The sequence below is a fragment of the Lottia gigantea genome, assembly GCF_000327385.1.
Source record: "Lottia gigantea unplaced genomic scaffold LOTGIsca_6, whole genome shotgun sequence".
NCBI classification, from domain to species: domain Eukaryota; kingdom Metazoa; phylum Mollusca; class Gastropoda; family Lottiidae; genus Lottia; species Lottia gigantea.
The window spans coordinates 4,280,710-4,299,394 of record NW_008710049.1 but is presented as its reverse complement, the minus strand read 5'-3'; the positions used below and the strand labels follow the sequence as shown (position 1 = coordinate 4,299,394).

The window sequence follows — 18,685 nt, the reverse complement described above, 5'->3', positions numbered from 1 at the left end:
AGATTTGAATAATACAAAAACATTCTGGTTGAATTTCTAAGAGAAATTAATTACACCTACACTAAACTTATAAAAACTTTATACTTTATACCCCTATACCCACGAGGGAAGTAACTAACACAATATGTTTCAAAAAATCAGCGCCAAATATGGTGGGTGCTCAAATAAGTGCGACACCAGTGGGATACTGAAGGGGCATTTGCTCGCTACAGTACATAAAAAGATTTCCAAAAAAATGAAATCTCAATAAATGATATATTTTCTCAATCAATAATATTATGCTTTATAGTGCTTTTACGTGTGAATTTCAATGTTAATTTTGACTTTGAGGTGAAAACTGTGTCCAAAAATGATAGATAATGCAAAGTGGGTGTAATTCATAAAATGTAATTTAAGCTAAAAAAAAGGGGTAGGGTGGGGTGGTTTTGGTCGAACAAATTCTTAATTTTGCCTTTATTATGACGTTAACAATTAAAATACATAATATAATAGTATGACGTCACAAGCAGATATTTATGGTTGCTTAAAGGACGCTTTCATAAATTTCTCTCAGAATTTTAACGAATTTAGCTGGATTTTCAGGTGAGAATTTTACACAAACTGAACAAATTTATCAAAAAACTACAGGTAGAACGATTGCTTTTATCATTACAGCGAACTGTAGCCACGCTAGATTAAAATCATAGTTGAATTGCGTTTTTAATCAAATTAACAAATTGTTTGAGAACATGAAATCTATCGAAAACATACCGGCAATATATATATGTTATTTGGAACATATTTGTAAATCATTGGTGAAAATGACAAATTTGGCACTTTATGCATTTCGTATGCGTATTCTTGAATTCCTTCAAACTGAACGAAATCTGAAGGAGACGGACGACGTCTAGTGGCAAAATCTATAATAGGAGAATCCGATCAATTGCTAGATTTAGTCTATTTGGGAAAACCTGAAGACAGAAAAAATACCTCCAATTACCATCTGTTGCTCGTGATCATCTTTTTTATTAATAATTACAATCTGATAATAGTACAGCCCCATGAAATGTTAAGAATAAACAGTCGACCTGGGTCAAGGTTTTGTATTGAAAAACTGTACAATTCAAGTAAAAACCTAAAATATAATAAACCAATTCTATTCTATTCCAGGATGTCTAAGAAGTATATGCCGAGACCGCCCTATTGTTTTGGAGAGATACCGGAGTATACCATACCGCCCATGACGGTTGAGGAATACCGGAACTACGAAAAGGAGTTCTTCGGGTTTCTTGACGACAAACCATGTAATACAGATGTACAAAATGAATCTGGATTCGTGGAAAGATTCCTGAAGTTCTTTGGGGTGTCAAAGATCTCCAAATATGAAGGTAAGCATTGAGGTTGTCAGTGGTGTTTTAGAATATTTTTGGGTAGGAAGGGGTTCGAAGAAATCACATGCTAACATTGCATGTGCCTGTATATCACATGTAAATACTGTATCGCTTTGAAAGTCTTCGTTTAACTCAATCAGGAAGATGGAGCTATATAGCCCGTTTGGTGCTGATGCTTCTTAATACATTTCATTTCAATCAGGAAGAGAAAATTAAGAAGTAAAACTCCATTCCACTCTATAATTCAATCTTTTTTTTACAGATGGGGTACCAGAAATACAATTTAATGTCCACCATGTTCTAAGGAATAATGCCGACTCTCGCCTTGGAGGAACTGGTGATATATTACCAAGTGAAATGGTTCGACAAGAAAATAAGGCCACTCAAACTGAAGATGTGGTTAAATGTGATCAAGAAAGTAAGGCTATTAAAATTGAGCACAGTTTATATTATCAAGTAACATTGATTATAGATACTAATTTTTTACTTCAAGCAAATTGTGTAGCCTATGCTGATTTGTAGGCGAGTCCCCTGTAGGAAGTAGACGAGTCATTTCACTCTGTAGACCAGTTGACATGTACGGTGGCAAGTAGACGGGTTGACATGTAGACGAGTTGACCGATTTAATATCATTCATTTAACATTGAATAATTTGTTTGTTTGTTTTTTTCAGTTCAAACGATCAAACCTAAGAGGGTAATTTTCAAATCATTCCGACGATTTTTTGGACGATGTCTCAAAACAGAGGAGTAAATGGTACAATATCAACTGATTTACCATGTGGTATGGATTCAACGTGATCAGCATTTCGACGACAAACATAATCGTCAGTGGTGTGGAGTCTGTTATGGCTCAATTTGATGGACACTAAGGCATTGAGATAGTGCAGAGGTATAGATGAACAAGACACAAACGCAATTTGTCAGGAAGCAGGAAAACGTTTGTGATGTACAAGGAAAGATTGCGGCTATTAGATCAGTGTTTAGAGAAATGCAATTTAAATTTGACTATAATAAACTATTTTGGTTTATCCATTGTGTTTATCTTTTTCGAGGGGTAGGGCTGGAAGGGGGGGGGGGGGGATAGTGGTCGTAACATTATAAGCACCTGAATCTACAAAGTCGGCTCTTATTGCAATAAGAAAGATGACTTCACGTGTTACCTACTCAGTAAATAACAAACCTTTCGCACAACCCGTTGTGTTAACTTAAAAAATAAGCCTAAACCTATCTACAACATTGATAGAAGGAAACAAGTTTGTAAAAGTGCAATTAGTTATCATTGCTTTGGACGAGATTTTTTGGATACTGGAATTGTTTTGCATGTACAGATCTTTATTGAAACAATCCTTGAAAGGTAGACAAGAGGCTGGATAAACGTTTGGCAGATCTGTCTGGATGATTCGGATTACTTGCTCATTAGAACTTTGTTATGATTTTACATATTGAAGGAATGCTCTCTGACCATCTAGTTTGAGGCCCCTGCTCGCCCCCCTCACCTGATACTGATGTTTCCTAGAAACGCCACTGTTACTGGTATAACTGTTAACGATTAGTTTGGATCAAATGTACCTTCGTAGACATAAAGAGTGTACGTGTACTCTGCTTTTCATGTTGTTTTATTTCCACTTCAGGGTATGTTACACAACGAACATATCTGATAACTTCTATTCAGGATATAATTTAACTTCATGACCGATCCTTCAAAGATGCACATTAAAATGGCAAAAGAAGATAAACCGAATATACCTTGTTCTTTTTATCATTATATTTATATTCTATATGTCAACAGCAGTTCACTTTCAAATCTTTAATCTGTTTACATAGTGTCTGGATAATCTCGACTTCATTTTTTTTATCAATGAAAAGTGATGAGTTCAAAGCGCGTGCCACATTAGGCCATACAAATATAAATTCTAATCCTTGAAATTACAATGTGTTCTTAATGCATATAAAATAGATATGCAATTATGCATTTTGATGAAAAAAATTTGAAGGTTGAAGTACAGTGATGTTTTATAGATGTGTGGGCTCTTTAAAGTTGTAGCTTAAAGCATGGAGGAGTGGAGTGTTCAACCATAACTGCACAAAAGATGGACCAGGAAACAGATGAAGATATGTTTCTTAGTTGAAATGTTTCTTTTTTTTACACACACAAAAATATTATTCACAATTCAGATCGCTCACTACTCTCGATAGACAAAACACTTTAATAAAGTGAGAATATTCATAAAAGAAAGCATAGGTGAATTTTGATGGCTCCTTGTTTCATTTTAAATAACAATTCTATTTTTGACTAAAAAAAAAAGATGCAAACAGCATAATATAACATAAGGTATACCATGAAAATAGTTCATTCCAGATCACATAATATCAGCTATGAATCATCTTCAAAACAAACAGAACGCTCCTCATCTTGATATCAATAAGAAATATGTAGTGGACAGCGCCCACTTTCCCTCTTTCATTTTACCGCTAAATACCAGCACTCATTTACCCGCGCTTATTCAGACGTTTTCTACCTTAATAATGAAGAGTAAAACTTCTCCGCCCCCACCAAATCTTCAAGGAGAGAAATGGTAAGATACCTCACGTGTATTGAGGACAAAACAAGCAAAGTTAGATACCTTTATTTCTTATTAAATATATTAGATTATATTGAATAATATACCTTGTCGGCGACTTCAAAGAGATTTTGGCTACATATTCCTTTGATGTACCGCTATATATCGGTGTATGGGGCAAAGACATAGTTATATTTTGTTTACTTGTATTAGATAGAGGGTTCCTCCATCTTCTTAACTGGCTTATTTTACATTTTTGCCCAAAATATTCTTTAATCACGGCATCGCTTCGACCTTTTGCCTTAGAAATCTTTTCATCCAGGAGTCATTTCTGATTTAGGTCTTACTCCTTTTTTATAGACAGTCCCCTATCTTATCTTTTTAATGTTTGGGGATTTAAAAAGAGAACAAAAAGAGTCGTTAGAAGTTTGAAAGAGGAACAATATATATGTAGAGGGTGTTTTTATCCCCTCCTCAAACTTTCCTTGTCGATTGTCAAAGTCTAATGAATTTCTCCTTAAACCGCTTTCTTTAATGTTTGACTACAATTATTTGACCGTTTAAACAGAGCCTTATCGCCAATATTAATATGAAACACCCAAAGCCTACATCAAAGCATTTCATCTTTTTTAACTTGAATATATCTATGGTAATGATAAGGTTGTATTTGGGGATTTGCTTTTCAATCTAACCATCTATATTGTACATTCTGTTACAAATCTTAAATGCAAGCAGCAACTTTGAAACAAAAATTCATTAAATTCTGTAATTTGAAAGCTTAGTTCTCTGTGTACCATTATAAAAAAAAATATACTTTTCAAATCTAATTTTCTGTTGAAGAAAAATGAATTGTCCGACAAGAATATAATACTTATCAAATCTAAATTTCTGATAAAAGAAAAACTTGATGTTGCGACTACGATGGTGCAATGACGCAAGTTTTAAAGAAAAATGAATGATAAACCACTTTGATATAATTTAACTATGTGCACAATCTTCTCCAAAACTTGACATGAGTCACAGAATATATCATCATCAGGAATATGATCCAAAGTTGAAGGTAAAAATTGTGGTAAAGATAAAAATCATATCTTGGTGGGACTTTCAGCATCCTTTAAATTTGTGGTTATCTTGCAGTATTTCAAGGAATACAACCATTGAAAGTACATCAAAGGGTTAAATGATTTTAAAACAATAAAATAGTGTTTTTCTGTTGAAGTTTCAATGTAAAAAACAAACTCTATATTTTAAACTATATTGGATTTGAGATTTACAAAGGAAGAGCATTGTTTTAGATTACCACCTTTTGATTTTCAGCTTTTGTTTTTTCGAAAGGAGAACTTGGGTTTAGAAATTTTCAGCCTTCAAGCTAGATACATATGTATAATATTATAAATTGGATTATGCTCTCTCTGATGTTGTATCTTGCAAGATTTGGATTCTAAATGCCTTATTTTAATAAACGATTTGGTTTTTTATATTTTGAATTTTTGCAACTGTTATGGATTGAGCTCTGCTAAACAACAATAAATTGATGATATGTTCTCGTTAGAAATTAACAATTAATTTATCAGATTAAAGGAATATCACATCCCTTTGTAAGTATAGGCCCAACAAGAAAGAAAACTTTAGATATAAAAATTGAAAAAGAAAAAAAAATCAAAATATTGGATAAATGTCACAGTTTATTTGCTTTTGTGTTATAGAAGAAATGTATGAATGTGATATTTTTCTCCAAAACTTTAAATCTAAAGACTCGTGACAGATGTCAATCGTTTGTATTATTACACCATTTGTTTGTAATCCGTCTTAATCTACCTCCGCTGACAAACTCGAACTATTTTACACAAACTAATTTGCATAAACACGTGCTTGTGAATAGTAAGGGGAATTTAGTGTCATAAAAATAACAAACAAGATGAATTGAATAAAATTAAATAAGTTTCTAACAAACTCTCTTAAAGTCTTTAAATTGATTAAGAAAATAAGATGAGACAAAAAGATCAAAGATTTTGGGTGTTTAACTGACGTGGTGTCAAATCGTTTAATAATGATGTAAAATAATTAAATATTAGCTTCAAAAGATGTCAAAGTTTCGAATAAAAAAGAAAACAAACTTTGTACGAGTAGGAAACATGTCGAGGAATAACAAGTTGGAATTTCAGTCATGTCAAATTTAATGTCACCTTTTAATTGGCTCTCACTTTTCTTGATGAAAATTAATTTTAAAACGGAACTATTAATTTATCTGGGCGTGGCGAGGGTGTAATGTTTTCACTAACGTCCGCTTTCAAAGTTGGATCAAACTATTCAAATTGACAGAAATATAGTTTTTAATATTTATTATTTTGGGGTAAATATAAAAACAAATACAGTAGACACGTTTCAACTTATAAAAAGCAATAATTTATTAAAATAATACAATATTTTCATTGTTAAAATAGTGCTGAATACATCAAATATAGAGCGAAATAGAAATGTTCATCGCGATATAGAAATACAATTGTTAAAATAGTGCTGAATACATCAAATATAGAGCGAAATAGAAATATTCACCGCGATATAGAAATACAATTGTTAAAATAGTGCTGAATACATCAATTATACAGCGATATAGAATTACCACTGTTAAAATAGTGCTGAATACATCAATTATAGAGCTATATAGAAAGACCACTGTTAAAATAGTGCTGAATATATCAATTATAGAGCGAAATAGAAATGTTCATCGCGATATAGAAATACAATTGTTAAAATAGTGCTCAATCCATCAATTGTAGAGCGATATGGAAATACCACTGTTAAAATAGAGCTCAATCCATCAATTATAGAGCGATATAGAAATACCACTGTTAAAATAGTGCTGAATACATCAATTGTAGAGCGATATAGAAATACCTCTGTTAAAATAGTGCTGAATACATCAATTGTAGAGCGATATAAAAATACCATACTCTTAAAATGGTGCTCAATACATCGATTGTAGAGTGATATAGAAATACCACTGTTAAAAAAGTGCTCAATACATCAATTGTAGAGCTATATAGAAATACCACTGTTAAAATAGTGCTGAATACATCAATTGTAGAGCGATATAGAAATACCACTGTTAAAATAGTGTTCAATACATCAATTGTAGAGCTATATAGAAATACCACTGTTAAAATAGTGCTGAATACATCAATTGTAGAGCGATATAGAAATACCACTGTTAATATAATGCTCAATACATCAATTGTAGAGCGATATAAAAATACCATACTCTTAAAATGGTGCTCAATACATCAATTGTAGAGTGATATAGAAATACCACTGTTAAAATAGTACTCAATACATCAATTGTAGAGCGATATAGATATACCACTGTAAAAATAGTGCTCAATACATCAATTGTAGAGCGATATAAAAATACCATACTCTTAAAATGGTGCTCAATACATCAATTATAGAGCGATATAGGTAGGCATTATATTTTCATGGAAGAGCCCGGCATGTCTTGATTAATTCTTTTGATTTTTTTTCATATCATTAAACATAATTTTACAAATTTGATACATGTATCGATATCTGTATTCAATGTGTTGTATACAGTAGTACATATAAACCATCTATTCATCATTATTGACCACCAACTATAGATGTTTGAGCAGGTGCCCGCTGTTATTTCCCCAAACGCCCTCGCAGTCTATCTTATCTTCTCCCTAATTGCACGTTCTTGCATAATGAAGGTGTGAGGATCTAGGGATTTGAAACGTTTTTCCCTGACGAAGTTAAAACTGACAATGAAGAAAGGATGTAAAATAAATAAAAGATATGGGACCAAATCTTGTATTTTTGACACGTTCGGAAAATATGGCCTGATATAAACCGCTAAATTAACTGCAGTGAACATAGAATTATAAAGGGGTGAGATTGATATGGGCGGAGAGGGGCGAGACCTCCATGTGAGAGGAAATACGAAAATCGGATTTTTAAAAAATGCGAACATGGCCGACGGGTTGTCAGAACATTTGTCATGCATGTGATCAATAGGATCGGTTCTAATGAATCACGACCCGGTGATAAAAATGAATAATATTAGTTCACATGTTATAAACCTGACAGAAGGGTAATTATAGTGGAGAATTTAATCATATATGTTTTGGCACGTTATTCGCTTCTATAATAAAAGTGCAGCACCATTTCATATTTGCTCGAGAAAAAAGCGTCTAATTTTTTTCTGAGCATATAGAATCCCAATGGTTTCGAAAATATGAGTTAGCTTTGCCACATACGTCGATGAACATGGAATAGGAGAGGGTTGGATGTATGCGCACACCAGCACTTCCGCGTTTGCGAACAGAACCAACATTGGCCTTACTATTTTTCAGTAGGCCTACTTATTATAATACACACACATTATTGAGGAAAAGAATACTTTTCCCAACCAATTTGGCACTGTATCTGGACCTACTTATCCGCAATGCCTTTCCTATGGTTCCAAGAATATAAGAAACCAGGTAATTCTGCTTTCGGACAGTTACTCACCTGACAAAGCAAGTGGTTATTTTTCGTAAGATTTGGCGTATATTTGAATCAATTCGACTTTTTTCGAATAGTTTGGCGGTGTACTCTGATGATTGATCCATGGGAAATAACTCCATGTAAGGTAAGAAACTTTTGTGGTCTGAAAACACTTTGTCAGAAGCAGTGAACTTCTCCTTAAAACCTAACCTGCTCACCAGGTGGGACTTTATTTGTTTTTGCGGGATAACTCTTGTAACTCAAAATTTTGACAACTTGGAGATTTTAAAACATAAAGGTAATTTTTGTTTTAAATAGCCTAACAAATGATTTGTAGGAAATGTTTCCCTAAAGAGGCTTTTATAAAAGCGCCCTGTTGCCATTGCAGATCTGCATAATCATTATACTGTATTTCTTTCTGACACGTTTTGATCGGCAAAAAACTTCAGACTGGTCGGTGTCTCTTATTTACAAACCCCCACCCTCTACAAACAGACAGACATCAATCAATACTTTGTTTATATTCATCCTATGACTGAAGGCCCACATAGATGTTACCCTTGAAATACAATTTTCTGTAATGATATGACCCAATTATTTTTTCTTTACTTTAGATATTTACCAATAGGCCTACTGCATCAGATGTTAAAATATAACTAATAGTATAAGCCAAGGCATCAAAAAGTGAAGAACACATGTCAAAGAAGCCAAAACTCAAATGAAATTTGGTTTAATAAATAAGAAATATTTAAACAGAAATTCTTATCTGTCTTATTCTATTGTAGATTTGCTTCAAAAGTCTTTTCTGTCTTTTTGGTATTTTATCTGCCTTTGAAAGTTTATATTTTTCTGTTTCAATTTATTTTTTCAATTATTTTTCTTTTGCTTTTGTCAGAGTTAATATGTTTTTTCATTTTCTTTCAGAAATTACAGAAAAATATGGGAGATGCCAAAGGAGACCATGTTCGAAAGAGAAAAACCACTGGCTCAGTCTCCAAAACAGAATATGAGGCGTATGTGTCAAACTTATACAATAAACAGGTTAAGAAGCCAGTTATAACACCTACAGAGCCAGTGTCTAAGTTCACCATTTTTAACTGTTTACTGGGCTTAATAGTCATGATGTTCTGTGGTGCAGCCCACTCCTGGTACATGAGAACTCTACATGAAAATACTCTGTGGTTTACCAATATCAAGGTAAGGATGTCTTGTCAGGATGTTTTGGTATTATACTTTTCATTAATCAAAATATCGTCACAATCATATTGAATCCAATCAAATTTGACCTTATCACCTCCTTACCTAGTGCGTCCACAACTTAGTTATCGGAAATGTGCAGGCCATAGACTTCGTTTGCAGGCTTTATCTATTTGATTGCATGTGAACCAGCAGTCAGACTTTCCTTCCTGAAAAGTAAAATGTATGACTTTTATAATCTTATGTTGAATCTTAAAATTTTAGGAAGTGGAAAGAGAAATCTCGTTTCGAACTGAATCTGGTTTATTTTATTCTTACTACAAACAATTAATACAGTCTAAATCTATTTCTCAAGGTGAGGATGTACCTTATTTAAAATGTATTTCAAGAGACTAAAGAGATATCAATATTTATAAGAATGAAACTTTGAGTTTATTTGCAATCCATTTATAGATGGACCAACTGAAATAATGAAGAGAGGACTTTTATAATCATCTTTTCTTAACTAAGTTGTTTTTTTATTTTTGTTTTTGTGGCAGTGAAATTTATTTTTTTTAATATATATATATATATACTGGCTGAACTATGATTCTAAGAACCTAATCTATGATATGTTTTATATTTTTAGGTGTACAATCTCTAGTAAGGGATAATCACACAGAATATCCCTCTACTATAAATATACTACAACGAATGAACATATACCAAGAAGTTATCCTTGCTTCACTCTATAAATTCTTAGCAATACAGGTAACAGGAAAGTTTTAAACACTACAATTTATTTTGTACATCTTATGGAACAATTTTGATAGGTAAGGTAGCATAAATAGTCCAATAAAGATGGTGGTGCTCATCCTGAGATGACTCTTAACATTAGCATGAGCTACCTACCTTTTTTATACATCCATGTGAAATGGAAGGGGGGGTGGGGGTTTGGGATTAGGGCATTTTTGACAGATTTTGACGAAACTTGGTAATATAATTCAGCATCGCCTCAAAAAGTTAAAAAAATGTATAACTTAGGGTAGAATATTTCATAAGGGTAATTGTTACTGTACTGCCAAATATTTTTTATTTAAAATCAAAGCTGCCAGTGGGCGTATATTACCTTGCATGTCAAACTATCTTTGAGACTGGGTTATAACTACATAGTTGCCCTATTAATAACATGGACTGCTCATGTTTTGAATAGTAGCCAAAATAGGCATAATATACTCTCTGTTTCTTCTTCAGTCACCACCAATATTTTTCTATGTTTATTCTGTATTCAATCTACAAGCTGTTTTGATTGGTGGAATATTTTGTATGGCTTGGATGTTAGCTGATAATTGGTTGGCTGGCGTCTTGGCAGCCATATTTTATGCCATCAATAAAGAAAATACAACCAGAGTTGAATTTACCACACCTCTTAGAGAATGTTTCGCTCTTCCATTTCTATGGGTACAGATTGCAGCCATTTCATATTTCTTTAAGAAAAACATTTCAAGAATAGGAGAGGTAAAAGCGTGAACCAGAACAATTTGTATCAACCCCTGTCCCCTAGTTTTACTCAGAATAACTGACTGATCAGCACAAAGATATGCTATTTGTATGAAGCAAGAAATGTGAATAGAAAGCCCTTTGCAGTATTCTTCCATGTTCACAAGAATTACATTGAATTACATTGCATACACAACAAAATTCTAATATTGAGAAGAAAAATGGTATTTGTAAGAAAGTTATAAATAGGAATAGGAATTGATTCTGCAGTATTAGGACAACAATAGACATCATGTGCACTCTAACCTACATCTAACACCATGTTAACTTGCATTTTTCAGAGAATCAGTCTGTTATTTATTGGTTCAAGTACGTTTTTATTCTGTATCTGTTGGCAGTTTAATCAATTTATTATGTTATTACAACTTATCTCTTTATTTGGTGTCTGGGTCCTAGATTTTATTCCTTCATTTAAGGTAATGGATTCATATTTTATTATTTAATGGTTTTTAACTCAGATATTTGCTATGACATAAGTATATAACATTTGATACTTGTTTAGGGAAAGGTGCTTGTTTTTATTTTTGGATATGGTCATTATAAACACTAAAAGCTTAATTGAAGAGTACAAAATGCATGTGGCTAGAGACTGCAACTATCAGTGAATTTTCTCCTTTAGACCACATCTTTTCCTTGATCATCTACAACACCTTAAATAAATGTAGTCTTCAAAGTAAAAGTCAAATGATGTATTAAAAACATTTGTGACTACAGACAACAACTGTATGTAAGTTACCTCCCTTGGACCACATTGATTGATGATTTGGCTTTAGACCACAATTTTATGGCACCCTTTTTGTCTTTGATCATACATTCCTTTTTTATCTTCCACTTCTTTCACAAATTTAGATTTTAGAGTCAAATGAGTTTTCTACAAATCTTTGTGTTACAGACTACAACTGTATGCAAGTTTCCTCCCCACTGATTAAGAAGAATAAGCCCCTTGCTTTTAAGTAATTGAATTTTGTCTGTTTTAGATCCAGCGAGTACTGTTTATGCAGTTGTTATCATTGTTTACTGTGTTCTATTTACAATATTATAATACTATGTTATTGGGTGGATTATGGTTCAGTTTCTTGTTATCTTTTTATATTGTTATCTTTATCAAGGTAGGTCTCTTTTCTTTTTGTGTGGAAAGAGATTTTCTGGCCTGTTTATGTGCATCTAACACACTTACAGCTTATAGTATTTTTCCAATAATTTGTTTGATTTTATTGAACCCAATGGTATTTTTCTGGAATCAAAGGACCAAGAGATTTTGGATGAAATGATGTAAATAGAAGCTCAAAGTTTCAATAATACACATACATAGACAAGAAAAACCTTTTTACAAAACTTATTGTTGTGACTGTTCAAACTTGAAGATTGTTTGAATCGATGAATGTGCAAATAATGGAATTTTGAAATATGATTCCAAACTTTAATTAACTAGTTTGGAAATTGAATATTTGACTAATTGTACGAGTTTTACATACAATATGTATATCACAGGATAAATTGATATATTTCAGGGAGATAAACCATCTCAAAGTTCAGTTACAGTGAAATTATTAAGAGTTATTGGTTATAGTTTACTGGTTTTATCGTTAACTTTTATTTTTCATTTTATTTTAAAGGTAAAATTTTTAAATTTCCTTCATTACCCACTGCAAGGGGTAACCGAATAAATTTCAGAACTCCAAGGACCTTATTCTTGAAACTTGATTTGAATTTAGCAATTTGCCAATTTACATGATTGGACACTAAATTCTTCTTCAATTAATGAAGCAGCACCCTTATTATTTCTTACTTCTGAACACTTTGATAGAAACCAATTTGGTATTAAACTTTATTCTGGTTTAAGTGTTGTTAATTTGACATAAACATAAGAATGATCATGTAACCTTGTATATTTTATAGTGGTTTCTACAAGTAGATGCTGATGAACACATATTTAAATTTCTCATCAATAAAATGGGATACGGAAATCCAAGGTAATACAATATATTTCTTTGAGTAGTCTTTGCATGATCTACCCTTATGACATCATTTGCATAGTTTTTATTCCTTGTTTCTTTTAAGTTGTTAACTATATTGGCTCTGCTAAAACCATTAATCATTGCCTTTTATTCCTGTAATTTTTCTATTTTCAGAGATTTTGATTCAAGATTATATTTATGTCTAGATATATTTAATATGTTATCATGGAGTTTTTATACTAGTCTAACATCAGGAGTTGTCTTTCCTTTATACACTATAGTACATACTGTATTGTTACTGTTACTAATACTCACTGTTTTTATAAGATGGAGGTAAGTATATATTCTGTCATTCTGTTCGAGGTGCAGGTCCCCACATGTCTGGTATGTCATACTGTCATTTTATTCTTAGTCAATATTCATACACTACACAGGTCACCAGTTATTTGTCCCTTAGTCTTTCCATAATGAACCACACTCATTTACAACCACACTGAAGATGATATGACAACACTGTGATATTAGTGAACTCTGTTGACTATTTTTGTCTATGTAAAAAGTAAGCCCTACTAGCACTCCAGGACTCAATTCACAGGGAAAAATTGAATTTCTGTCAATATTTGTTAAATTTGCTAATAGCAAAATTGACTCTTGTCAGTTAGCTGTGGGTGAAAATAAGCTATTTTTGTAGTATATTTTTAATTTCTTCCAGTTCTAATACGGAGAAGAGATTATTTACACCAGAAACTAAAGATAGTTTATTATCTTATAGACCAGAGTTAGCTTTTCATACAGGTATAACTCTTCATATATAGCAACAATTCTACACAATTTGAATATATAACTTTATTATCCCTATAAGGGCAATTCATTGTACAGCAAAAGAGATCTCTGATACAAATATAACCAGGAAACACATAGGAAGAACATATATACAGTGATAACACGGTTATCGTTGATTACAGCTAATGCTAATGTTTTCTTACTTTGTATATGCTTATATCATGATATATGAATGATGAATATTGGAAAAACTACTTGAACTAATTTTCTCAGCCTTAATTTGGATAGAAATTGAATGTCATTATCTGTGTTTATATGCCCAATCAGGAGCAGTATATTTTGGACAGTTGTGCCATTGGTCAGTTTTGAGTATCTATATACTATACTATATATAATATACCAATATTATACTGCATCCCTGATAATAAGCAAAAATAACAGAAAACAGAAAAAGATACGAAATTGTAATCCAATTAATATTTGACAGATACCTAAATACCTGTATTTTGTATTTTTTCAGTTCAAGCGACAATGTTTGGTATATTAGCTATAACCACTATGAGGATGAAGTATCTATGGACACCCTATATGTGTGTTTTCGCTGGTTTCCTAGTTGGAGGCAAACATCTCTATAAAACAGTTTTATTCTTTACATCAAATGAAAAATTGGTTTGTATATTTGAATATTTTTTACATTTATTAAGATTTGTAAAAAGTATTCTGAATGCTGAAATGTTAATGTATAATGATATAACCAACACTTCAAACAGTGTCCTGTCTCAGCCCAACAAGATGTGCTCTAAAAGTGTGAGAAATCAGCAATTGTTCTGCTTTTGGCACTTTCTGAAACTTGATCTGCATTATCTTTATAAAGAAAAGGAAGTATTAGAAGAAAAATATCAAATTGATCATATTTTTCTGTTTCTAGAACCCTTTATTCCAATTTCAGATAAATGTCATCAGAATTACAGTCAGTTGTCTTACTATAGGCGTTCTTATATATTTGGTAAGTTTATACTTTATCTAATATAGTATTCAATATACTTAGATATTTGCTTCATCTGCTGATAAAAGCCACCAATTTTCATTTCTTTATTACTAACATGTAGAAGTGAAGATGGTGTATGTTTTTAGATTAGGGTGTAGATCATTCTATTGATATCATATTATAAGCAATATCTGAATTTGGTTATATTGATATTGGCTTTGAAACTTATTAGCAAAATTGTCCTTATTGCATACTGTATAGTATTGTCTCTCTTCATGAGCCAGGGATTAATACATGTACATATATCTAAATCTCCATTATATTTTGTTATTTCAGTGGATGCCAACAATCCAGAAAGAAATGGAAGATTTGAGAGAATTCTGGGATCCTGATACTGTAGAACTTATGGAATGGATCAAGTAAGGCTTTTTATTTTAATATATTCAAATTGTTTTTTAGACAAACTATTCTCATTGTTCACAACTAGGATCAAAGAAAGGTTATTTTTTTTCACTGAAATTCAGTTTGACAATTATATCTCCACATTATGTTCTCCACAGAGAGAGAACTTATCTTAAGGCAGTGTTTTCTGGATATTCCAAGTATAAGAAAATGCACTTTTGTTTTTGCCACAGAAAGAGTACCAAGCCTATAGCAGCGTTTTCTGGCAGTATGCAGTTATTAGCTGGTGTTAAACTATGTTCAGGGCGACCTGTAACTAATCATCCACATTATGAAGATAAACAACTTAGAGAAAAAACTAAATGGGTAAGAAGATTATCAGTGTTTTATTTGAAGATTTGAAGATGAAATTTCAGGTTTTCTGTGAAAATGCAATCTGTTTAAGTTTCATGAACATTGTGATTGATGCTGACTCAAAACTGTTGAAAGTGCTTGATAAATTTATCCAATCTTATAGCATGATGATGTCTGACAAGCAAACTGTGAAGAGCAGAAATTCCGCAACTTCAATGCTTTGAAGGTTAATATCTTGAAGACGATCTCATTTAACTTGAATTACAATGTGATTTCGTATTTAATGCCTAAAATTTGTATATATTGCATGTATGAGACATATTAAGTCATTGACTTGTTATTACATGTATATTGTTTCTAGATTTATCAGATGTATGAGATATTGAATCTTGTATTATATTGTTTTTAGATTTATCAGATGTATGAGATATTGAACCTTGTATTATATTGTTTATAGAATTATCAGATGTATGAGATATTGAACCTTGTATTATATTGTTTCTAGATTTATCAGATGTATGAGATATTGAACCTTGTATTATATTGTTTTTAGATTTATCAGATGTATGAGATATTGAACCTTGTATTATATTGTTTCTAGATTTATCAGATGTATTAGATATTGAATCTTGTATTATCTTGTTTCTAGAATTATCAGATGTATGAGATATTGAACCTTGTATTATATTGTTTATAGATCTATCAGATGTATGAGATATTGAACCTTGTATTATATCGTTTCTAGATTTATCAGATGTATGAGATATTGAATCTTGTATTATATTGTTTCTAGATTTATCAGATGTATGAGATATTGAACCTTGTATTATATTATTTCTAGATCTATCAGATGTATGAGATATTGAACCTTGTATAATAAGTTTCTAGATCTATCAGATGTATGAGATATTGAACCTTGTATTATATTATTTCTAGATCTATCAGATGTATGAGATATTGAACCTTGTATTATATTGTTTCTAGATCTATCAGATGTATGAGATATTGAACCTTGTATTATATTATTTCTAGATCTATCAGATGTATGAGATATTGAACCTTGTATTATATTGTTTATAGAATTATCAGATGTATGAGATATTGAACCTTGTATTATATTATTTCTAGATCTATCAGATGTATGAGATATTGAACCTTGTATTATATTGTTTCTAGATTTATCAGATGTATGAGATATTGAACCTTGTATTATATTGTTTATAGAATTATCAGATGTATGAGATATCGAACCTTGTATTATATTATTTCTAGATCTATCAGATGTATGAGATATTGAACCTTGTATTATATTGTTTATAGATCTATCAGATGTATGGTAAACGTGAACCAGTAGAGGTGTATACGATATTAAAGAAGTATCAAACAGATTATATTATATTAGAAGATAGTATATGTTTATCATATAAAACTGATTCTTGTTCGACACCAGATATTATAGATCTAAATAATGGCATGGTAGGTAATTTTATATTTTAACATCAGGGTTGGATTGTCAATATTATGTTAAATACGAGACACAGTTTTATGTGTTCTATCATCACCTGATGGTTACAATGTAAATTGTTGAAATGTTTACAATAAAAACCAGTAGTAGATAACCATAAAATTGTGTTCAGCTACTTAATGTGATCTCTTACCATAAATGTTGCTAAAGGATTTTTCATATCATGAATGTATTGAGGTTGACTAATCATAAGACAGGGCATTGCATGTTCACTTTTTCCAGAATACCTGTTGCCATTTTGCAAATGGGGTTTGGTGTTAAATGTCTAATAGATAAAAAAAACTTTTTCCAGGATGATTGCAGTAACTTTTATTGTTTATTCCTACGTGGCCAATATTTTATATAGAATGTTCTGTATTGTTTTTTTTTTATATTTCAGATTCCTGTGCAAGGTAAAATGGAACCAGGATTGGTCAATAGTGCTGTACCAAGATTCTGTGATGAGATTCGCCATGGTTCACCTAAATTCACCAAATATTTCAAACTGGTCTTTTCTAATAAAACTTTTAGGGTTTATAAACTGTTGAAATAACCATACAAGAAGGGTCCTTGTGGTGAAATAGTCTAGAAGATTTTCAAACAGGGTTCCTGGTGATTTTTGCCTTGTTTAAGAATTATTAACCATGATATGTTAGGATTTTCATCAAACATCAACATGAAATCATGTTACTTTTAAAATTTTTATTATGAAATGACATCAAAAAGGATTTTTGTCAAATAAGGATTTGGTTATTTTTGGGTTGATTGATAAGAGGGTTGTGCTACTTTAAGGTACAAAGCTTTACGTTTTATAATGGTTTGAATATTACAATTTCATGTTTTGTTTTCAATTTATTGGTTTTAAATTGTTTAAATTTACTTTGTTGCATAGTGCACATATTTGACTTGATATGAAAATATTATAAATTTTCATAATGAACTATGAGTTCTATCAGCTGAAGAATTATCACTATTCATTACTATGCAGATCATTATTTTGACTTAGATAAATGTCATATTTGATTAAATACCACAAAATGTTGTTCATAAAGCTGATATTTTTATATTTTTAAAGATTCTATATTTTTATGTTAAAATGGCATTTATTGTAGATTTTGTGATTACTCTAGTCAGTAGCCAATAAAATTGGTAGAAATCAAAATTGTTTTCTTTTCAAAATTTATAAGTTTTGTAACCTAATTATATTATATTTGGGAATGGAGTTGTAATGTACATAATTTTGGTTTGATGTCCCTATACCTCCTACAAAACTACATAGTTTCTTGCATGGAAATAACACACATGACCCTCGCTACCTACACTTGATCAGTGGAATTGAAAAAAAAGGGCTATAATATTTCAACTTAGCCTTCAAATCACATTTCCGTCTTCATTAGTCCACAAGGTCCAGAAAATCATTTCTAAAATATCAAACTATGTCTATTTGTGTTGTTTCTATGTAAGAACTATATGTAGTTTGTATGCCCTATATGTGGGCTTATTTTCAAAAAAAAACCTGAGACT

The 18,685-nt window shown here is 31.4% G+C and overlaps 2 protein-coding genes across 2 annotated transcripts; both read left to right on the top strand.

Annotated features, from left to right (window-relative positions):
- Positions 1–493: 493 nt before the first annotated feature.
- On the top strand, positions 494–2,123 carry LOTGIDRAFT_154799 (hypothetical protein; the record flags this gene model as incomplete). Its single annotated transcript, XM_009063996.1, has 4 exons — positions 494–582; positions 1,150–1,367; positions 1,633–1,788; positions 2,044–2,123. 4 exons carry the CDS (start codon positions 494–496, stop codon positions 2,121–2,123), a joined length of 543 nt encoding a protein of 180 aa, XP_009062244.1.
- Positions 2,124–9,375: 7,252 nt separating this feature from the next.
- On the top strand, positions 9,376–17,714 carry LOTGIDRAFT_107140 (hypothetical protein; the record flags this gene model as incomplete). The annotated part of the gene is made up of 15 exons (XM_009063995.1): positions 9,376–9,633; positions 9,898–9,988; positions 10,262–10,383; positions 10,867–11,130; positions 11,454–11,588; positions 12,150–12,285; positions 12,688–12,788; positions 13,072–13,145; positions 13,305–13,430; positions 13,810–13,925; positions 14,434–14,621; positions 15,238–15,320; positions 15,537–15,669; positions 16,978–17,133; positions 17,562–17,714. The coding sequence occupies 15 exons, from the start codon at positions 9,376–9,378 to the stop codon at positions 17,712–17,714; spliced, it is 2,136 nt and encodes a 711-aa protein (XP_009062243.1).
- Between the last annotated feature and the right edge of the window lie 971 nt (positions 17,715–18,685).